Source organism: Clinocottus analis, unplaced genomic scaffold (genome assembly GCF_023055335.1).
Source record: "Clinocottus analis isolate CAN_PGR_092001 unplaced genomic scaffold, fCliAna1.0.p SCAF_28, whole genome shotgun sequence".
Taxonomy (NCBI): Eukaryota; Metazoa; Chordata; class Actinopteri; order Perciformes; family Cottidae; genus Clinocottus; species Clinocottus analis.
In genome coordinates, this window is record NW_027176020.1 from 1,484,088 (window position 1) to 1,505,741 (window position 21,654).

The window sequence follows — 21,654 nt, forward strand, 5'->3', positions numbered from 1 at the left end:
TTTATTTTATTGTAAAGCCTCATTTCCTCCCTCAAAACACAGAGAGGGGAAGAGAAAACTTTACAAAATAAAAGCTGAATGTTTCCCTGCTACATGAAGCAGTGTGACTGTACATGAAAACACAATCTGGATTCCTCTCTCTGTAATATGGTTATTTATTGCTTTATATTTGTGTTTTGTGTGTTCCTGTTTATTCCAAAAAGTCCTCGTTGGATCGTTTTATTCATCGCAGATACAACACAGATCTTTTTTTTTTTGTCCTCCCCTCAAAAAAAAGCTTTTTCTTTCACGAGATCATAAAAACAGCATCCTGACGCCGCATCAGGAGCAGCGAGCCGTGAAGAGAACGCTCTTCTCTCTGTGAGCAATCCAAGACGGTGGAGGCGTTCTGCACACACAGCAGCACACACACACACACACACACACACACACACACACACACACACACTCTCTCTCTCTCTCACACACACTCTACGACGCCAACACAGGTCTCATGGGAGCGTGCCACCAAAACACTAAGAAGCCAGTCTGACTGGAGCACACACACACTTTCTCTCTCTCCCTCACACATACACACACACACACACACACACACAGTCTCTCTCTCTCTCCCTCTCTCTCACACACACACCTTAACACACACACACTCTCTCTCACACACACCTCAACACACACTCTACGACGCCAACACAGGTCTCATGGGAGCGTGCCACCAAAACACTAAGAAGCCAGTCTGACTGGAGCACACACACACACTCTCTCTCTCTCTCGTTTTCTCTCTCACACACACACACACACTCTCTCTCTCTCTCAACAGAAGGTGTGTTTGTTACTCGGGTGTTTGCCGGCGTGTCGTGTGGACACACAGACTCAGTGATCCTGCTCTCTGTCTGCAGCTTCATCTGGTAAAACACTCGGACGTCGTCCTCCCGCTGCTCTTTATGGCGACTCATGCGAGCGCTGACCCACATTTCATGAGGGAGGGGTGTGTGTGTGTGTGTGTGTGTGTGTGTGTGTGTGTGGGGGGGGGGGGTGATGGGGTCAGGGTGGAGGTGGAGGCCGACAGTGATGAGTGCATGGCTGATTTCTCTCTAAATGTGTGTGTGTGTGGAAACAAAACACAGGTCTGCTGACGCCGGTTCAGCGCGCCGGCTGAAATAGAACAATACAAACAACATCAGCCGCGTTTCTGCTGCACAAACATTCCCAGAGCTTTGAGCCCGCCGGGCCGTTAATAACACAACGCTCTCTGCTCGCCATTGTTGTCCCCCTTGTTGTTCACAGATTTGTGTGATTTTGGGCTGGAGAGGAATGAGTGGAGCACTCCTCCCCCACTTCCACTCGTTCCTATCTCGCCTGAAATCACATTAAAACAAGATTCCCCCCGAAAGACTTTGAGAAGTCAAAACTTGTATCTTTGAGGAAATCAAAACCGCTAGAACTCACAAAACGATAACACAATTAAAATGAAATATACCGGATCCACTGAGGTTTCTCTTGCATGACCTTTTGTCATTAATATAAAGAGTCATTTATATAGACTTCTATACAACCAGAGGAGTCACAGGAGAGAGAACGCAGCTTTAACACACGAAGCATAGACTTCTATACAACCAGAGGAGTTGCCCCCTGGTGGTCAGGAGAGAGAATGCAGCTTTAACACATGAAGCATAGACTTCTATACAACCAGAGGAGTTGCCCCCTGGTGGTCAGGAGAGAGAATGCAGCTTTAACACATGAAGCATAGACTTCTATACAACCACAGGAGTCACCCCCTGGTGGTCAGGACAGAGAATGCAGCTTTAACACATGAAGCATAGACTTCTATACAACCAGAGGAGTCGCCCCCTGGTGGTCAGGACAGAGAATGCAGCTTTAACACATGAAGCATAGACTTCTATACAACCAGAGGAGCCGCCCCCTGGTGGTCAGGAGAGAGAATGCAGCTTTAACACATGAAGCATAGACTTCTATACAACCAGAGGAGTCGCCCCCTGGTGGTCAGGAAAGAGAATGCAGCTTCAACACATGAAGCATAGACTTCTATACAACCAGAGGAGTCACCCCCTGGTGGTCAGGAGAGAGAATGCAGCTTCAACACATGAGGCATAGACTTCTATACAACCAGAGGAGTCGCCCCCTGGTGGTCAGGAGAGAGAATGCAGCTTCAACACATGAAGCATAGACTTCTATACAACCAAACTTCTTGTTCCTGAATGTAAGTTTAAGACACTGGTTTCACTTTTCAGAACCGGCGCTTCCTGCCAGAGTAAACTTCTCGTCTCCAGCCTCCTCCATCAGGCTTCAGTCCTCACTTCGCCTCCACCGGGTCTAATGGATCAACTTCGCTTCCCAGAATTCTCGGGTCACAAACTGCGTTCCCCTCTCGTGAACTCGAGCGTCCTCCTCGGCAAACTGAAGGCAACAGCTTGAGGACGTTCCTCTCACGGTGGGGGGGGGGGGGGGGGGGGGAGTTGTTTCTGGGCGTTATATATATTTATATTGTCAGCCAGCGGGGGTGTTTTCTAAATGTTGGCAGCCATTTCCAACGTGATTATCTGCCGGTCACCTTTGGGGGTCCAGAAGTAACGCTGGACGTCTGGTGGTGAATCCTCAGACTTTGCTTTCATGCACCGTGAAGAACGTCTCTCTCTCTCTCCCTCTCTCTCTCTCTCCCTCGCCCTCTCCCCGTCATGTCGGTCCTTCCTGGACAGATGGTAAACACATCACCAATGCCTTGTCTGTCTGTCGGTGTCTCTGCGGTTGACGCTGCGCAGAGCGTCGCCGCGAAGACGAAGGACTAAACGCATCGCGCCGGCCCGAGAGGCACCGCTTCTCCAAACACCACTCAGACCGTGAGAATTACAAAGTCACCCAAGATCAAGTGTCCAGAGTATAACACTTAGCTCCTATTGCCCCATTTATGTTTTAGAATCACCTTCACCGCTGTTTAAAGAGGTGATTGTCTGTATGCACCAGCCTCACTATGAGAGTACATTTACTCAAGTGTTGTATTTAAGTACATTTACGACGTACCGATACTCACAAAACACCATCTTTGTTGAAGTGGACCTTTGGCACACATAATATTGGGTTGGATTTTCATCTGGTGGCTCAGATAATATAACATAATATAACAGGAGAAGCTTTTTAGTTTCCATTTGAAAACATACCTCAACACCAGCGTCCTGGACCTGTGGTGTCCCCCAGGGCTCCATTTTAGGGCCTTTGTTTTTTAATCTTTATTATTTTTCCCGCTTGAAAAAAAACATTTGTTCTCATATCTTTGCTGATGTCGCCCACGCTCACAAAACGACTTCAGTCCGGGAGAAGATGAGTCGATGCAGCCGGACGGCTCAACAGTATCTTCGGCTGAATAAGGACAAAACTGAAATTAATGAATTTGTAATTTTTTTTTAAAGAGACTCAATCATAATGGATCGCGATCTCAGTTTTAAAAGTCATATAAAGCAATAAGTAAATCTTTACCTTCTCAAAAATGTCGTCAAATCTTGAGGCTTTATGTCAAAATATAAATTAGAAAACCTTGTTCATGCTTTTATTTTGTAGTGACCGCACACACACATGTTACTCGACGATGCAGGAAGTAAAACTTCAGCTTAACATTGTTTAAAAAAGGAACTAAAAGTCAGCCTGATGACATCGAAATGGGTTTGAAATGTCAAATTATTTGAATATATCATGTTTTATTTTGCTTTTTCTAAATCCACGATGAGCAAACACACTAAACTCGGAGTTTCTAACAGTCCGTTGATGTTAATGTCGGTGGACAGAGCATTGAAAAGGACTTTTTCTCTCTAAGGTAATGCAGTAAAACATCACCGAACACTGCAGCCTCCAACGCGACCGCAGCGCCGCGTCAGCACCTCTGAAGATGCTTCGTAGACGTCAGATGTGTTGCTGAGCTTCTGTGTTGGTTAAAATCAGGATTAGCTGGGATTACCCGACAGGGAACACGGCGAGGCTAAAGAAGGAACTGGTGATCATTATCAGCAAGTCGTGCAACAAAGAAAAAATAGTTTTATTTTGCAAGACATTAGGACTTAACTTTGTGTCCACTCACAGAAAATGACTCACATTAGAGTGCGAGCGCAGTCAGCCGTCTGAAACTTCTGCAAACTTGCACAAAAAAGAAATATATAAAGAAATTGTGATTCTGCAGTTTCACCTCCGTGCTGTTATGTTTGGGGCAGGATGTGGAGTCGTGGTGAGGTCGGCGTGCACGAGGACGTCTGAACTTGTGATCCTCGCAGCCAGATGTGCGCCGACCGCTTAACCCGTCAATCAATCGCTTCCCCTGCAGCCGACGCCCCAACGACCACGACGAGCGGCCGATCAATTAGTGGAAAGGCTCGTGAGAGAGCACGACCAGAGGGGGGGGGGATGCATTCATCAAAGGGACTCGAACACACGGCGTGCGGCGCACGGGAGGCCGTGAACCCGGACCGAGTGTCTGCAGCCGTGAGGAGACGCACAACGCTCACGACTGCACACGTGAAATCCCTCGTAGGTGTGAAGTTACTCGGAGATAAACGGTTGTGATTCTGAAGAAGGAGGAGAGCGAACATGAAGAGCTCAGAACAAAAGGAGGGAAAGAAAGTAGGGTGGAGAAGATGGAGTTAGGGAGACCCTCCCCCTCCTTTTCCTCCTCTTATTCTCTTTCTTCTTCCTCCTCCTTTTCTTCCTTCTTCATCCTCCTCCTCCTCCTCCCTACTCTCCTCTTCTTCTCCCTTCTTTTTCTTCCTCCTTCCCTCCCCCTCCTCCTCTTGTTCTATTTCTTCTTCCTTTTTCCTCCTCTCTTCCTCTTCTTCTTCCTTCTTCCTCCTCCTCCCTACCCTCATTTTCCTCTCCTTCCTCCCTCCCTTCTTCTTCTTCTTGTTCTTCCTCCTCCCTCCCCTCCTCCTCCTCCTCCTCTTCTTCTTCCTCCTCCCCTCCTCCTTCTCTTCTTGTTCTTCATCCTCTCTCCCCTCCTCCTCCTCTTCTTCTTGTTGTTCTTCCTCCTCCCTCCCCTCCCCTCCTCCTCCTCTTCTTCTTCTTCCTCCCCCCCTCCTCTCTCCTCCTCATAATTAGCGGTTCGCTGATCGTTTTAAGTTACTTTCGTTCCCATCTCCATGAGAACGGCGGCGGGTACAAACATGTGTCTCAGAGTGGAGTTAGAACAATAGAAGAAGAAAAGTGGGCCACACGAGTTCCCTCCAGATGAAAGCTATGAGGGGGGAGGAAGGGGGAGGAAAGGGGGAGAAAACTCAGGAATTAGTGAGGTTTTCCTCTCTCTTGTTATTCCTGCTGGATAGAGCGCAGCGTAAAAGCTGGAAGAGCTTAAGCTTTTGTCTTGAAGTGCCGTGACGGCCTCGTGGAAACTTTTCAGCACAAAACGATCGCACAACAGCCCACATGTTCTCCATACTGCTACACATTCTGTGTGTGTGTGTGTGTGTGTGTGTGTGTGTGTGTGTTCACGTCACGTGTAACTCATTGAAGACGGCATCGAACGCGAGCGCGATCGCTCTCCGTTGGTCATGATGGCGCTGAACACATCCGGCGTCTTGGCGACGGTTCTGAGGGCGAATCCCTTCACGAGCACTTTCTCGAGGCGCACATGTTCACGGTCGTCCAGACCGAGCACGTGGCTTCAGGTCGGGATGGAGCGAGGAAACGGTTCCTACCAATCGATGCAGAAACGTCGATATTATTAAGAAAAGATGAAAGTTTTTTTTTTTTAGGGAAGAAGAAGAAGGAAGAACGGCTACGAGACGTTCAAAAAAACTAATTAAATGGAATGAAGTGCTGCAGGAATGAGTCCTAAAAACACAGGAAATGAGTTTCTGGATCCCTCGTCTCAAAGTCAAAGTGTTTTCTGAATGTTTTTTCTGGTTGGACGCCTAAATTAAAAATGAGATTTTTGAAGTTTTGCTCTACGATATAAAAAAAAAGGTCAGTGAACGCCCCTCAGGGTGACTTCAGAAGCGTTTACGTGTCTTAAAAAACAATTTTAAAAGAGACGACAAAGTGTCCTCACAAGTGTCCTTCAGCTTAGTGGAGGAGACGTGAAGTCATGTGACCTGGTGGAGTTCCTCTATAAGGTGAAGTCATGTGACCTGGTGGAGTTCCTCTATAAGGTGAAGTCATGTGACCTGGTGGAGTTCCTCTATAAGGTGAAGTCATGTGACCTGGTGGAGTTCCTCTATAATGTGAAGTCACATGAGGCCCAGGCGGCCAATCAAAACAAGTAGGAGGCGGGCTTTCCGTCTTCATCTCTCACTTCCTGTTTCGAAGCCGGCAGATGCCGGTTGGAACCGACAAAGCGAACCAGAAGGTGGAAGTTAACGGTATAACATTTACCTTTATCCTCATACAAGAGCTGGACGTCTGTACTGAATCACCCCCCCCCCCACCAACACCCCCCTTATTTACATTTGATTGCCTGGTGTTCAACGTTTATTTTCTGCAAAAATCCCGAAATCTAACGAAATAATCCCACTAGATCCAATGCTAACTTCCTGTTGGGCTACAAAACAAATATGCCATCCCTGCAAGGGCTCCATCTAACTACCTCCAGACCCCAGCAGACAGCCTGGGGGATGGAGAGGGGGTGGTGGTGATGGATGGACTTCAATCACATTACGAGGGCAGTCCGTTCTCCACAGATGAGTTTCATTTCGAGCTCAAACGAGACGATTCCACGAACGGCAGAAGGCGACGTTGCCCAAACACGCAGACGGGACTCTTCTTTTTTTTTCTGGAGGACCAGCGAAGCTCAGAAGCCAGAAACTGTTCCTGTTGTCACGACTTGTAAACACGGACATGTGCGGAGGGAGGTGGTGGAAGACGGCGACCCCGAACCCGAACATGTGAAACCAATGGAGTCCTCCACCTGAGCACACACACTCCTTTTTTGGGTAGCGGCGCTGTGGTTACACGAGGGGAGCGCTGCCCCCAGGGGACTATGGGTAATTAATGACAGAGCGGAGGGGTCGGCGGGAGTCTCTGTCTTACGATTGACCCGGTGTGACTCGGTCCCGGGCCCACGGTTCCCTTTGGGTGACGAATGAATCCCCGGGGCGGCGGTGGCCTGCAGGCCGGGCATGAGCGAGCGGAGCGGCTGGAGGGTTCAGATGGGGACAATTACAGCAAAGAGAAGGCCTTGTCCCACCTTTTGCTGCACGACCTGAGGGGTAAGGGTCACTCCTTCTTGCCCCCCGCCCCCTCCGTCCATCTCCGCTTACAGGATGCAGGTTTTTGGTGGCGCTCGGCAGCAGGGGGCACTCCTGATCCACTGTTTCCAGAGCGAGGGCGGCAGGAAAGTGGCCAAGAAAAGGTTCGAAAAGCTCGTATGAAATGTACCGCGAAGAAGCAAGAAAGCTACCTCCATGAGGACGAGGAGGGGTCGTAGGCATCTCATGTTCATGAACTACCAGAAAGAAGAAAGCCTTATGAAGAAAACAAAAGGTTGAATACCCTGCAAACTATTTGATTTGGATGCTAAATATTTACTCAAATGGATGTTTAAGACCTCCTGTTGCAAAATGGCCGTCTTTGTAAAATCCACGGACTGTAAAGTTTCGATTGCCTCGTTGCAAAGAAAGAGATGTGCAAAATTGAGAGTATAACCTGAGCTGAAAGAAAGAAAATATAAGGATACAGCAACCGTCTGATCGGGGCAACCAAAAAGGCCGTCCAGGTCGTCACCCTGAGCTGATCAATCACACCGGAGGGAGAAATAATCTGTAATCTGCCTCAGGGGTTGGGGTGGGGGGTCAATCAGTATCTAAAGAAGACACTCAAAAAGGTCCTGGAATGTTTCTCTGTCTCCATTTCAGATCAGACACACAGGACACAAAAGACTCGTGTCCTGTGGGCCGCGACCTCCTCTCCATCCCCCCCGCCCGCCCATCTGACGCTCAGCAGGTAGCGACAAATGACCCCGCCGGTTAATCCGTCCTGAGGTGGAGCTTTTCTGCGAGGGGAACAGAGGGGCGCCCTGTTTGTGACGACAGGAAGCGGAGCAACAATGTTACCCAGAGTAAGCACGTTAGGAGAGGATGCCGCACGCATGGACGCACACGCGGCGCAAAAACACATCTGGCTGCAGTTTCTCAGACGCAGCACATCGGGGGAATAAACGGGAGCGATACGACCCGATATGAAAAGGTAAAAGATGTGAGATAAAATGTGAGATAGCGGGGACACTGGGGCATTGTTGGGTCTCTTGCAACCCCCGCCATCTTTCCCAAATCATCAGCTGTTGTTTCTCGTAGCCCCGCCCCCTAAAGCGTCTAAATGAGCATAATGTACTAAATGAACATCATGCTGTATAGAAGAAGACCTGAAACTAGAGATTGAGACATAAACTCATGTTTACTGAGAGAATACATCAAGAGAGAAGTAGAGTCACTTATATAGACTTCTATACAACCAGAGGAGTCGACCCCTGGTGGTCAGGAGAGAAAATGCAGCTTCAACACATGAAGCATAGACTTCTATACAACCAGAGGAGTCGCCCCCTGGTGGTCAGGAGAGAGAATGCAGCTTTAACACATGAAACTTAGACTTCTATACAACCAGAGGAGTCGCCCCCTGGTGGTCAGTAGAGAGAATGCAGCTTTAACACATGAAACATAGACTTCTATACAACCAGAGGAGTCGCCCCCTGGTGGTCAGGAGAGAGAATGCAGCTTTAACACATGAAACATAGACTTCTATACAGCCAAAAGGAGTCCATGGAGGTTGGCGCCTGGAAAGAAAACCGAGGCTGTGACAAACACTCAGTTTGAATCCCTCACCAGAACACATTCTTGAGGGGGAAATAAACTTGGGGCCACATGAAAAACCCTCCTGACGAGATCGGTTTCGACTTCGACCGTTAACCAGCCGCAGTAAACAATAGAGACCAGAACAACAGACGCACATGTGTGCGACTGAATGCAGAGGGAAGGAGTGGGGGGGGGGGATCTTTAAGTGGAAGAGAAAATGTTCGGCGCATTAAACCTAAAGAGTTCCTTCTTCCTCCCTCGGTTTATAACTCTGCGGCTATTAAAACCGAAGCAATTCCTATAAAGATCCAGTTCAGTGGGCTGAGATATAGATTCAGTAAGAAAAAGATGCTTAGGAGAACGTTTAAAATGCAGCGCAATGCAAATTACCGCGGGGGGCCGGAGGGGAGCGGAGGTTTTAAAGCGAGGCGACGTGATCGAGGGGCCGCCTCGCAATCCACCATTTTTTTTTATTTTTTTTAAAGGCGGCGAGGGCGATTAGGGAGAAGCAGCGGCGGCGGCGGAGCGGAGCACCTATTCCTCCGTCGTCTGAGAGGAAACGATAACAGGAAGTGAGATGAGTTGATGTTGCCCTCTGGCCTCGCAGCCCATCACCTCTATTATAAAGAAAGAGGGTCCCTCTCTATAAACAGGCCTCTCCGTGGCTATTAAACAGATAGTACATTAGAGCCCTGAGCGGCGCAGAGCTACGTAAACACAGCCGTCTCGGGGCAGCGAGCTGAGCGATGTCGCTGGGGAGTGAACTCCACTCCTCCCGCTGTAATCCTCTCCAACTAAACACAGGAAGGAAGAGATAGGTAAATAACTCGCTCCGACGATAAACCCCACTTTCCTCCGGCTTGTCGCGCTGCGAAATGCAAGTTGCGAGGCGTTTTGTTTGGAGAACACACAGCGGAGATGCAGACACACACACCGAGACAGGAAGCTCCACGGCTCTCACAGGTTGCAGCTTTTTTTTCACCAGCTTATATTATGAAGTGATGTTGAATGTTCTGCAGCTCCGGCCAGGAGAAAGTCCTTCTATGTGAAAACACACATGGAAATAAATGTTCTGTGCACGCGTGTGTACACACGTATACATGTGTACTTGTGTACGTTGTAGAAGCTGTAAAACTTTCTGTCCGCCTCCCATGACTTTGAAAAGCTCCGTGTTGTGTTACTCGTTGCCGTCGGTGGATCAATCGTCTTGTTGGTTTGTTGCGTTGACAGGTTGCTCGACCTTTCAACCCCACAGACGCACAACGTCGCCGTCGTCTCCAACACAGATGCTCGTGGTGAAATCAACAAATACTAAAACATATCTAATGCGAGGATGAGGATGCCCTTTTTGATTTTATTTGTCAACTTTGGTGGGCAATGTTTAGTTTTTAACGGTTTCCAATATCGAGTCCAGTCCTGGGTTTGGAGGAAGGAGATCAACAGAAGCCAGACGGGAGACGGCGGGATACACTACTGTGTGTGTGTGTGTGTGTGTGTGTGTGTGTGTGTGTGTGTGGTTCTGACAGTGGATGGATGAGGGAGACGGTCAGTCCGGGTCAGTCCAGATGTGAGGCCGTTAAACGGCGGGGAGCTGGAGGTTAGTGGCTGCTCATCTTCGTGGTCAATGCCCCGAGTCATTCACACCCCCTTTGTTACAACCTGCAGCAACACCCCCTCCACCTAAACCCCATCAAACCCCTCCCCGTTGGGGACGCAGCAGAGATGGAGGACCAGGGGAATGTCTGGGATGTGGGGACGAGCTGCATCCCCCGAGGGAACAACAATTACAGGCTTAGAGCGGCTGTCTGGCCGCGGCATGCAGTCAGATAACATGAAAGTCGCTCGGGACCAATATCAACATTTTTGCTTCTGTCGCCAGCACTAATGATACAATCCAGATGTCACACACACACACACTCACATGTATAAGTGCATGCTCAGCTCTGTGAGGACTGGCTTTACAATGGCATGGTTTCACTGTCAGGTTACTGAAGGCCTGAGCATCCACAGGTCAGCGTGTCTGCAGGAAGGGTCGGGGGGGACATAGGTCAAAGGTCAAGGGGCTTTAAGCCCAGCACAAGCTGACACTGTACCAGGGCGGATAATGGAGTATGTGGGTCAGCAGGCGCGTACAAGACAAGGGAGCTAAACATCTCCAAGACAGTCAGACTTCATTTAAAGATGTCAGAGGAGTGAAGAGAGAGATATATATGTGTGTGTGTGTGTGTGTGTGTGTGTGTGTGTGTGTGTGTGTGTGTGTGTGTGTGTGTGTGTGTGTATTCAAACTGCGTAAATGAAAGTCTTGACAACATTTACATGACTTTTACTAAACTTTTGGGATTTTTTTTTCAAGTTTTCCAGGGCTGGAAATAACCATTTAAAAGGTTTTCCATGACCGTGAGAACCCTAAAAACGGCTCGTTGGAGCTGAACCAGAGATCAGGGCGAGCCGTGAATGTTGGGCTGGTAATCCCGGCAGAGTGGAGGTGAGGAGGGAGGCGAGCGCCGTCATTGGCGCCGCGCGACGGATCGACTGCCAGAACACGAGGCTCGGCCTCTGCGGAGGTGACGGGCAGCTGCAGCGCGTCCACGGTGGGAGGCGTGAGCTCAGTCGTTGTGTACATGTTTGGTTTGGTGGAGGCTGTGTGTGTGTGTGTGTGTGTGTGTGTCTGCTGGGAAGAGGTGAAAGACTGCGTCTGTTGACTCGACCGTTTTTGTTTTTTTCTGCCCTGGGCTGCAGCCACCCAGCGCTGAGCACGTCCACATCCTGGAGCCGGACCAGGAGGCTCAATACCAGCCATTCAGACCCCCCCCCGAGCAAAACCAGAGAAAACAGTGGCACGCCAGACAGGGTGGCAGAGCCGAGCCGGCGGAGCAGATATCTGGGAAATCTCACACGAGTACGAACGCGTCGGCGAGGAGGCGAATATAAAAAACAGGGACGGTTAAGAGTAACCGCGCCCGACCACGTCGTTGTTTAACTTCATTTACGAGGCTAAAGGACTGCGACGCTTTTGATTGGACATACAGTCTGTGGTGTACAAATATTTGAGTAACCGTAAAGTTGAAGTACTTACGGGGCACGGCTACGTTACCCCCAAGTTAGCAGCACATAGCCTCACGAGCTAACTCACTAGCTAACCTAAACTGACCCGGTCACGTTCCTGTAATTTCCGCTATCGACCGTGGAAAATGAACACGGCATTACGTCAGATTTCACTAACAGACACGTCTCAGTCACTATTAGTACCTGAAAAAAATCACAAGTTGGCGGGATTATTATTATTTTTCTCTGTCTCACATCTCTGCTTCCTGTGCCTTTCGTCTACTGACACAGTTTTTTTGACTAAAAGTCCGTCGCAACAGGACAAAGCTTTGTTTTATTGTGGTTTTCTTTGGAGATTTTGATTATGTAGGTCCTAATCTTTCCAAGAAGGTGTCTTATTAGTATGTGGCATCTTGGTAAGGGTTTGAACTATACAGTTTGTACTTCGAGGTGGGAACCAGAACAAAAAGGTCCAGAAAACCAAAAACGGAGGAACAAGAAACGTGTTTCTGTAAAAAACATGTTCACCTGCAATATTTAATAAAGTACCAGAGAAAAACACACTCTACAAAGCATGTTCTTTGCTTGATACAATAAGTAAAACAATCCTTGTAAAGGTCTAAAAGGGCAACCAGATTCCCAGTTTGGGCTTCCAAAACCCTCCTGCTACTTTTAAAAAGTCAAAGCGTTGAGCTGTGTGCAGATTGTGAAGACTTAAAAGAATAAAAATATCTGCAAAGAGCCCAGTTCATTACTTCAGCATTACCTCGTGAGTCTGGGTCACGGAGTCGCCGCATCGCAGCGTTTTAATGCGCAGCAGTTCGGAGAGGAAAGGCCCTGAACTCATCGGCCCCGCCGCCTCGCTGAGCACCACAGAGCCCCCAGTCTGCCCAGTCCGCCCAGTCGCGTCCACAGCAGCCCCCCAGTGCACTCGGGCAGAGCAAACAGAGCTCCGACCGCCGGCCAGAGAGGGAGAGGGCTGGAAAAGGGCATCTCAAAACCAGACACTTTCCTTTTTTTTTTTTTGTAAAGTAATTAACTTCTTTCAGTCCACGTTGAGCCAAAGCAACAACAACAAAGAAAACTCACATGGAAATTAAATAAACAGAAAGGTGGAGGTCGAGGGGGGGCACAGAAGACACACAACTCATTTCAGAGGACACACAACTCATGTCAGAGGACACACAACTCATTTCCCTTAATACCTCAGTAAAACTCAAACCGTTTTGATCGCAAACACTGAATCTCTAATCACACACTCGACCTGATGAGAGAAGAAGAAGAAGAAGAAGAAGAAGAAGAAGAAGAAGAAGAAGAAGGTGTTTTTGAACACACACTAAGTCTTTTTTTATATTATACATATTATATATGGATAACATATCTTTTCTTCATATATACATTTATAAATAAATAAATAAATACATTAAAAATAAATACATATGTATAACTAAATCAATTAAAATAGTTTTATATATTATATATACATATTATATATCTAATAAAAAACATATATACATATATATTAAAAAACTATATATAAATATATTAAAACTATACATAAATTAATACATTAAAATATATAAACTGTATATATTAAAAAAAATAGATATGAATAAATAAAAAATATAAATAAATAATAGCGGAGAGGGGGGGGGGGGGGGGGTCAAAGGGGAGTCAGGAAGTAAAAGGATGCTGGGACTATAAGCCCCGAAAGTCTTCCTCCTTCATGTAATAAACCAGCGAGGACTCCAGGTTTATGAGGTTGTTTTTCAGAGGGGGCGGGGGGGCGGGGGGCGGGGGGGGGGGGGTGAAGGAGGTGAGGGGGATGAGGGGGGGGAAAGACGCCGCGAGCTTGTTTCACTTCTTCTCCGTGATTTAGTTTAATAAGTTCCTAAATACTCTGCTGCACAGCTCCGGGAAGACAAAGCTATGAAAATAGCGAAAGGTAAGAGGAGGAGGAGGAAGAGGAGGAGGAGGAGGGACACACGTATCCATCCGCCTCCGTAAACTAGACCCCTCCTTCCTCTTCGACAACATGATGGAAAATCTTCCGTTTTTACTGGATTCGAATGTTTTCCTCCCAAACACAACTGACCTTGTTTCTGCTTATGAAGGAGAGGAATATGCACAAACAACAACACTCTGGACCACAAGCCCACTTACCTGCTGAGCTTCGGGAATCTAATATTTACCCGAAGGCTCAGATGTGAAGGAACGATTACAGTTAATTACAAATTGCTAGCGAATGTGCTGCTGTCCTTCTTAAAGGGCCAGCGTGCAGAATGCCCGCTAACCTACGAGCAGAAATGGAGTGTAATGTTCATAACTGTGCGTAATAACGACAAACTAAGAATCGGTGCGTCTTCGCGGGCTTAAAATGAGGCCTTTATGTCGGCCATGTTGCACCGCCATGTTTCTACGGCAGCCCAGGAGGGACAAACACCACCGGACGCTAATTACGTGAACCAAAACCTGCTGGAATGGATTGAAAAGAGAGTTTTCTTTAACCGATCACCAAAACTACATCGTTTGTCACAGCCAGAAGCCGCAAAGGCCGACTTCCTCTTCAGACGTTCATCTCTCCCACGGTCATCGAACGCACCGTGTGGGACAAGCGCTTCCTTCAAAATTGTGATATTTCATCAAGAAGACGACACGTCTCATTTAGGATTTCTCCTGAACCAACTTTGCTTCTACGAGATCCTCCAACCGGCTTCGAGGAAGCCGAGATGGAGCCGAGATGGAGCCGAGATGGAGCCGCCTGAGACCAAAAAACTGTGAAACTTCACCTGAACCGCAAGCTGCTGAGCACAGAGCAGGAGGGAGGGGGGAGGAGTCTTTTTTTAAATGATTTATGGCTTTGTAACTGTGTTATTCTGCACAAAAGACCACTTCTAGGCATGATTGTGCTGTTTCCAGAAGAAATAGAAATGCTGAACTTTTATATATATATATATATATATATATATATATATATATATATATATATATATATATATATATATATATATATATATAAAGCAGTGAAAAACGAGGCCATGGAGAATACAATGTGAGTGAGCTGAGTGGTACGGACCTGCAGCAGCAGCCTCTCGGAGGCCAGGCAGGCGTCCCAGCGGGTCAGGCCCGGGTGTCGGAGCGTCTGGGCCGTGGCCAGGCCGAGCTGCAGCACCCCGCAGTGGCTCTCTAGCGCCCCCCAACTGCCCCGGAAGAGCTGCACGTAGGAGCACAGCTGCTCGGGGGTCACGCGGCCTGAGAGGAGAGAAGAAGACACCGAGGTCACATGATAGAGTCACATGATAGAGTCACATGACACTACCATGTGACCACATGGTAGTGTCATGTGACCACATGGTAGTGTCATGTGACACAGATGAGGAGTCACCGAGTCATGAGTCAATATGCATGAAGTATAGTGAGGTGTGTGTGTGTATGTATATATATATATATATTTATAAAACATATTTATATATACACACACACACACACACACACACACACACACACACACACACAGTACATATAGATGTATAATCCGTGTATAAACTGTACTCTGTACCATCTGTTACAAACAAATAAAGCAGAAGGTTGCAGCGGACACACACGTCACTGTTCCTGCTGACGGGGACAGAATAAATACACAACCTTCTCCCACAAACAACTGAGATGCTCTGGGATTAGAACTGATACCACGACAGAGCACAACATTATCCTAACGAGCCAGGAGAGAACGAGTGTGTGTGTGTGTGTGTGTGTGTGTGTGTGTGTGTGTGTGTGAGACAGGAAGTCAAATATCAGCTCAGTATCACAGCAGTTTGTTAAATTGTCATGAATTGTCTGTTTGTTTTTCGTGTTGCTAAAGCATGACAATATTGCCAAAGAAAACTCCATAAAGATCTTTACACATTATTAAATTCATCCACGTCAACAAGCAACCAGCAACACAACTGTTGGTGGTTTAGTTGCTTCAATATAACTGTTGGTGGTTTAGTTGCTTTGACACAACTGTTGGTGGTTTAGTTGCTTTGACACAACTGTTGGTGGTTTAGTTGCTTTGACACAACTGTTGGTGGTTTAGTTGCTTTGACACAACTGTTGGTGGTTTAGTTGCTTTGACACAACTGTTGGTGGTTTAGTTGCCTCAACCTGACTTGGTTTAGTTGCCTCAACCCAACTGTTCAGAGTCATTTGAAGGTCAACTTCAATGTGTTTTCTTGACCCAACAAAGAAGTTTTGTCGCTTCAACCTAATTTAGTTTCTTCACATAATGTCGTGTCGGAGAAAAATATAAAAAAATTGGACGAAAGAAGTGAAACTTCCGTGTTGCAGCTTCAGGTGGAGAGACTGAACAACACCGACTACAGGTTGCAGGAACACAGAGGAGTGATTAAAGACTGTAGATGATGTGAATGTGTAGAGACAGCAGGGATGTTGAGGACCCTCTGGGGGGCTGGGATGGAGAGAGAGGATGGAGAGAGAGGATGGAGAGAGAGGATGGAGAGAGAGGATGGAGAGAGAGGGGATGGAGAGAGGGGATGGAGAGAGAGAGGATGGAGAGAGGGGATGGAGAGAGAGGATGGAGAGAGAGGGGATGGAGAGAGAGGATGGAGAGAGGGGATGGAGAGAGGGGATGGAGAGAGAGAGGATGGAGAGAGGGGATGGAGAGAGAGGATGGAGAGAGAGGATGGAGAGAGAGGATGGAGAGAGAGAGGATGGAGAGAGGGGATGGAGAGAGAGGATGGAGAGAGAGGATGGAGAGAGAGGATGGAGAGAGAGGGGATGGAGAGAGGGGATGGAGAGAGGGGATGGAGAGAGAGGATGGAGAGAGAGGATGGAGAGAGAGGGGATGGAGAGAGGGGATGGAGAGAGAGAGGATGGAGAGAGGGGATGGAGAGAGAGGATGGAGAGAGAGGGGATGGAGAGAGAGGATGGAGAGAGAGGGGATGGAGAGAGGGGATGGAGAGAGAGAGGATGGAGAGAGGGGATGGAGAGAGAGGATGGAGAGAGAGGATGGAGAGAGAGGATGGAGAGAGAGGGGATGGAGAGAGGGGATGGAGAGAGGGGATGGAGAGAGGGGATGGAGAGAGAGGATGGAGAGAGAGGGGATGGAGAGAGGGGATGGAGAGAGGGGATGGAGAGAGGGGATGGAGAGAGAGGATGGAGAGAGAGGATGGAGAGAGAGGATGGAGAGAGAGGATGGAGAGAGAGGGGATGGAGAGAGGGGATGGAGAGAGGGGATGGAGAGAGGGGACGGAGAGAGAGGGGATGGAGAGAGGGGATGGAGAGAGAGGGGATGGAGAGAGAGGGGATGGAGAGAGGGGATGGAGAGAGAGGGGATGGAGAGAGAGGATGGAGAGAGGGGCACACATTAACTCCCCATAAAGCCCACTTCTTCATGTTGATGTTCTGAACCAGCACCAGATGTGGGAGTATTTCCTGTCGGACTACACGGTCAATGTTTGCTTTAGCGAGGCCAAACACACGACTGGAGGAGAAACAGACGGGCAACATCTACACAACAGCAGATTGACTCTGACTTTTGTTAAACTGGATGACAAAATGATGGGAAATATCTTTTTGGGGGTGGGGGGAGAATCATACAAAAACTCAGCTGATAAATAAACCTGACGGGTAGAAAGCAGCCTCTTTACTGCACGAGACAAAAGAGGAATTCTCTTTTCTCCCTGAAATTAAAAGTGTTTTCTTTTGAAGGAACGACCTTCAGTCCAGACGCGATTCAAAAATTCAAAAACGAGAAATCCTGAAAAGCTCCATTGTGAGCATATCCAGCCATTAAATCCTGGCAGGGGAAACCCAAGGTTGGCTGAGCTCGACGTGCCAACAATAATTCAGCGCAGAACCGGGAAAACGCGTCCAAAAAGCTTCAGTTCAACCCGACGGAGGAGGCAACGGAGGCAGAATGGCACGCTGTTCAGCAGCTCGGCTCGATCGCACGGGGACTCGAAAATAAAAACAAACAATAGAAAACTTGAAGAGAAGAAAGCCACACAAAGGCCTGCTCTCCATTAAACAATCAAACAGCCTCGGCCTGAGCTTTTTATCGTCTTATCTATGTCACTAAACTTCGCCATTCCTCCGGCATCTTGTTGCCAGATGAGCAAAATAAACGTTTCTTCGGGAGGAGAAGGGACTTGGAAATGAAGGCTTGAGTAAATAAGACGGAGCGTGTAGGAAGAAACTGCTCAGCGGGGATTTAAACGCTGGACCGTCCGGTGTTCTCCAGGTAAATCTGTAAAGAAAGACACCGTCAAGTTCAAACTGTGTGTCGAGTAGAAGCTCTTCAATAAGTGGCAGAAACTGCAGTTCCTCAAATGGCCACTCGAGGCTCCAAAAGCAAATCACTCCTCATAGACGTCCATGTTAGAAATGCTTGGTTTTGGTCTGTTTAGCTAGTGCATGACAGTAAAGGGGGGACAATTTGTATATACTTGGCTTTATAAAGGGGTGTGGCCTCTTTCAGTAAAGGTGGGTGTGGTCTCAGGTTGCTAGATGTTGAGTTTTATTACTTTATTACGACAACTCAGACAAGATCCACTCGTTTCAGTCTTAACTTTCACAATAAAAGCCCCAAATACAGAATATTCAGAGGCGAGTATTATAATTTGTGTCCTTCATTTGCTATGAACATTTGGGCTACTTGACAAAGCTAGTTATTTAAATGTATTAACGTGGTCAAGAACTCACACGATTCAAAATACGTCAAATTAAATTGCACAATACAAACGAACATGTTTTGTCCCGACACACAATGGATCAGTTTTCCCCAAAACAATAAAAACAGATGTGCTCCAAAAGTGTGCGGTAGGGAAATATGAGTCTGATTCATAATTCACTTTGGCCGGTGGTTTAACAAATAACTTGCGAGCCCGGTTTGTATGTTCTTGCGTAGAGTTCAGCCATGTCGATACCGTGCATGAATGCGGAGCTATTTTTCAATTATCTCCTCTGGGAACTGAAGACAACCCGAAACCCCTCGGCCTCTTTTTATTGTTCTTCTCGGTGCACTTACTCGCAGCGAGCGGCCGTAAAACAAATCACAGATCTTCAGACGCGCCGTAAACAGCTTGAGCCGCTGACCCATTTCAGCACATCTCGGCCCCGATGTGCAGAAGTGGCGGCTGAGGTCTCGGGCCGCGATCAAAGTCCTCCACAATGGAACGAGAAAAAAAAAGGTGCAGGGGGCCAGCGATGATTTAGTCCTGTTACGGGAAGATGACTTGCATTCTGGGTGCTCTGGGTTACTCAGAGGCTAAGTGATGCAGCTGGACGGCCTCAGAGGTAATTTACATGAGGATGGGGCACTTTTATTCATGAGGTCCTGGCAGTTTGTGTTAGCGGCTGCATGTCGAGGCCCCTTAGGACCCCACTGTCAGGACCCCACTGTCAGGACCCCACTGTCAGGACCCCACTGTCAGGACCCCACTGTCAGGACCCCACTGTCAGGACTCCACTGTCAGGACCCCACTGTCAGGACCCCACTGTCAGGACCCCACTGTCAGGACCCTACTGTCAGGACCCCACTGTCAGGACCCTACTGTCAGGACCCCACTGTCAGGACCCTACTGTCAGGACCCCACTGTCAGGATCCTACTGTCAGGACCCCACTGTCAGGACCCCACTGTCAGGACCCTACTGTCAGGACCCCACTGTCAGGACCCCACTGTCAGGACCCCACTGTCAGGACCCCACTGTCAGGACCCCACTGTCAGGACCCTACTGTCAGGACCCCACTGTCAGGACCCCACTGTCAGGACCCCACTGTCAGGACACTACTGCTAGCACCCTACTGTTAGGACCCTAGCGTTCAGGACCCTACCTTCCAGGACCCTAGATTCCAGGACCCTTCCTTCCAGGACCCTACCTTCTAGGACCCTTCCTTCCAGGACCCTTCCTTCCAGGACCCTTCCTTCCAGGACCCTTCCTTCTAGGACCCTTCCTTCTAGGACCCTTCCTTCCAGGACCCTTCCTTCCAGGACCCTTCCTTCCAGGACCTTACCTACCAGGACCCTACCTTCCAGGACCCTTCCTTCCCGGACCTTTCCTTCTACGACCCAGGACCCTACCTTCCAGGACTCTACTTTCCAGAACCCTTCCTTCCATGACCCTTACTTCTACGACCCAGGACCCTTCCTCCCAGTACCCTTCCTTCCAGGACCCTACCTTCCAGGACCCTACCTTCCTGGACCCTACCTTCCTGGACCCTACCTTCCTGGACCCTACCTTCCAGGACCCTACCTTCCAGGACCCTACCTTCCTGGACCCTACTTTACAGGACTCGACCTTACAGGACTCTACCGTTAATAAATAATTGCACTTATAAGCTCTCATGAACACCCTTGATGCTTTAATAGAATAATTACACTTTATACAGCTTTTTATAATCACTTTATCAGGTCAGGTAACATAATACTTCACAATTGCTGATCACTTTCCTTTTTAATCTAATTTAAATCTACAGACGCAGAAATAAAGAGGAGTAATATAAATCTTTTCTTCCCTCTCGTCTGAAAAAAGAGGAATAGACCAAAATCCCGACACCGATCAGTGCTTAAAAACAATGTTTTTTGCCTCCATAAATAAATAAAGCAGAGAAGATGCTTTAAAATATGAATGAACACTCCTTTCTTTTAACTGGCAAAGTTAAACTCTGACGGATCTCACGGCGCGGAACGATGAACGCAATCGATCGTCTCCTCGAGTCGGGCTCGTCTCCGCAGGAAGAAAGACCACGTCAACACATCTTATGCACACTGCAGCATCGGTGTACACAATACACACACACACACACACACACATATATATATAAATATATATGAACATATAAACACACTTTTTGCGGACGATGAAACCAAATCTGTCTCACTAATTCCCTGCTAAGAGCAAAAACACCCAAGATAAACATGGACTCTGCCCAACCACATACATGTCCACACACACACACACACACAAACACACACACACACACACTGTGAGGGAGTTTCATCATCTCATTGTGCTGTGAGAAACCTGCCGGGTCACACTCAGGCTCTGAGAAATGGATTATTTTCTCGGCCTCTCTCTGGATGATCTTATCCCGTTGAGATGAAAAGAAGCCAAGTGGAGTCCAGTGTGTGTGTGTGTGTGTGTGTGTGTGTGTGTGTGTAGTATATTTTCTCCAAAGATCTGCATAAACCCATCAGAGTTCATAATGTGTTTTTTTTTTAGAGAATTCAGTTCTCTCCCTGAGAGTGAGTGGGCACTGAGAGAGCAGATAGCATTAATGCTAAGTGGGTTTCTTTATGGTGTGTGTGTGTGTGGGGGGCGGGGGGGGGCTCTGGGGGTTTAGCCCGGCCTCATATGATGGATTGAGAGCTTCGCCGGTGGTGCTGGTGGGCAGGATGGGAACTCTGCTGGGAGGCTCAGAGGGGCTTCGTGGATCTGGTCCGGTGCCAGTTTGCTATAAAGGTTCAGTGTGTGAGCCGCTCGTCTGCTTTCCCCCTTAAAGGGACAGTTCACCCCGAACAACTAACTGACGCACGCTGTTCCTCCTGACCGGGAGAGCTTTTTAAACAATGGAGACTGCTATCACCGCCTCGTAGCTAACGCAGAACCATCTACACAACCTTGTAGCTAACGCAGAACCATCTACACAACCTTGTAGCTAACGCAGAACCATCTACACAACCTTGTAGCTAACGCAGAACCATCTACACAACCTTGTAGCTAACGCAGAACCATCTACACAACCTCGTTGCTAACACACACACACACACACACACACACCCCTTCAGGGAGGAACCTAGTCGCCTCTTCACACTCTCACTTTCTTCCACTT

General features: G+C 48.0%; 1 protein-coding gene across 1 annotated transcript in view; it reads right to left on the reverse strand.

Annotated features, from left to right (window-relative positions):
• Positions 1-21,654, reverse strand: part of scfd2 (sec1 family domain containing 2) — a 70,523-nt gene that overhangs the window by 41,229 nt on the left and 7,640 nt on the right. The window contains 1 exon segment of the mRNA XM_068592692.1: positions 14,896-15,071. Coding sequence (XP_068448793.1) covers positions 14,896-15,071 — 176 coding nt within the window.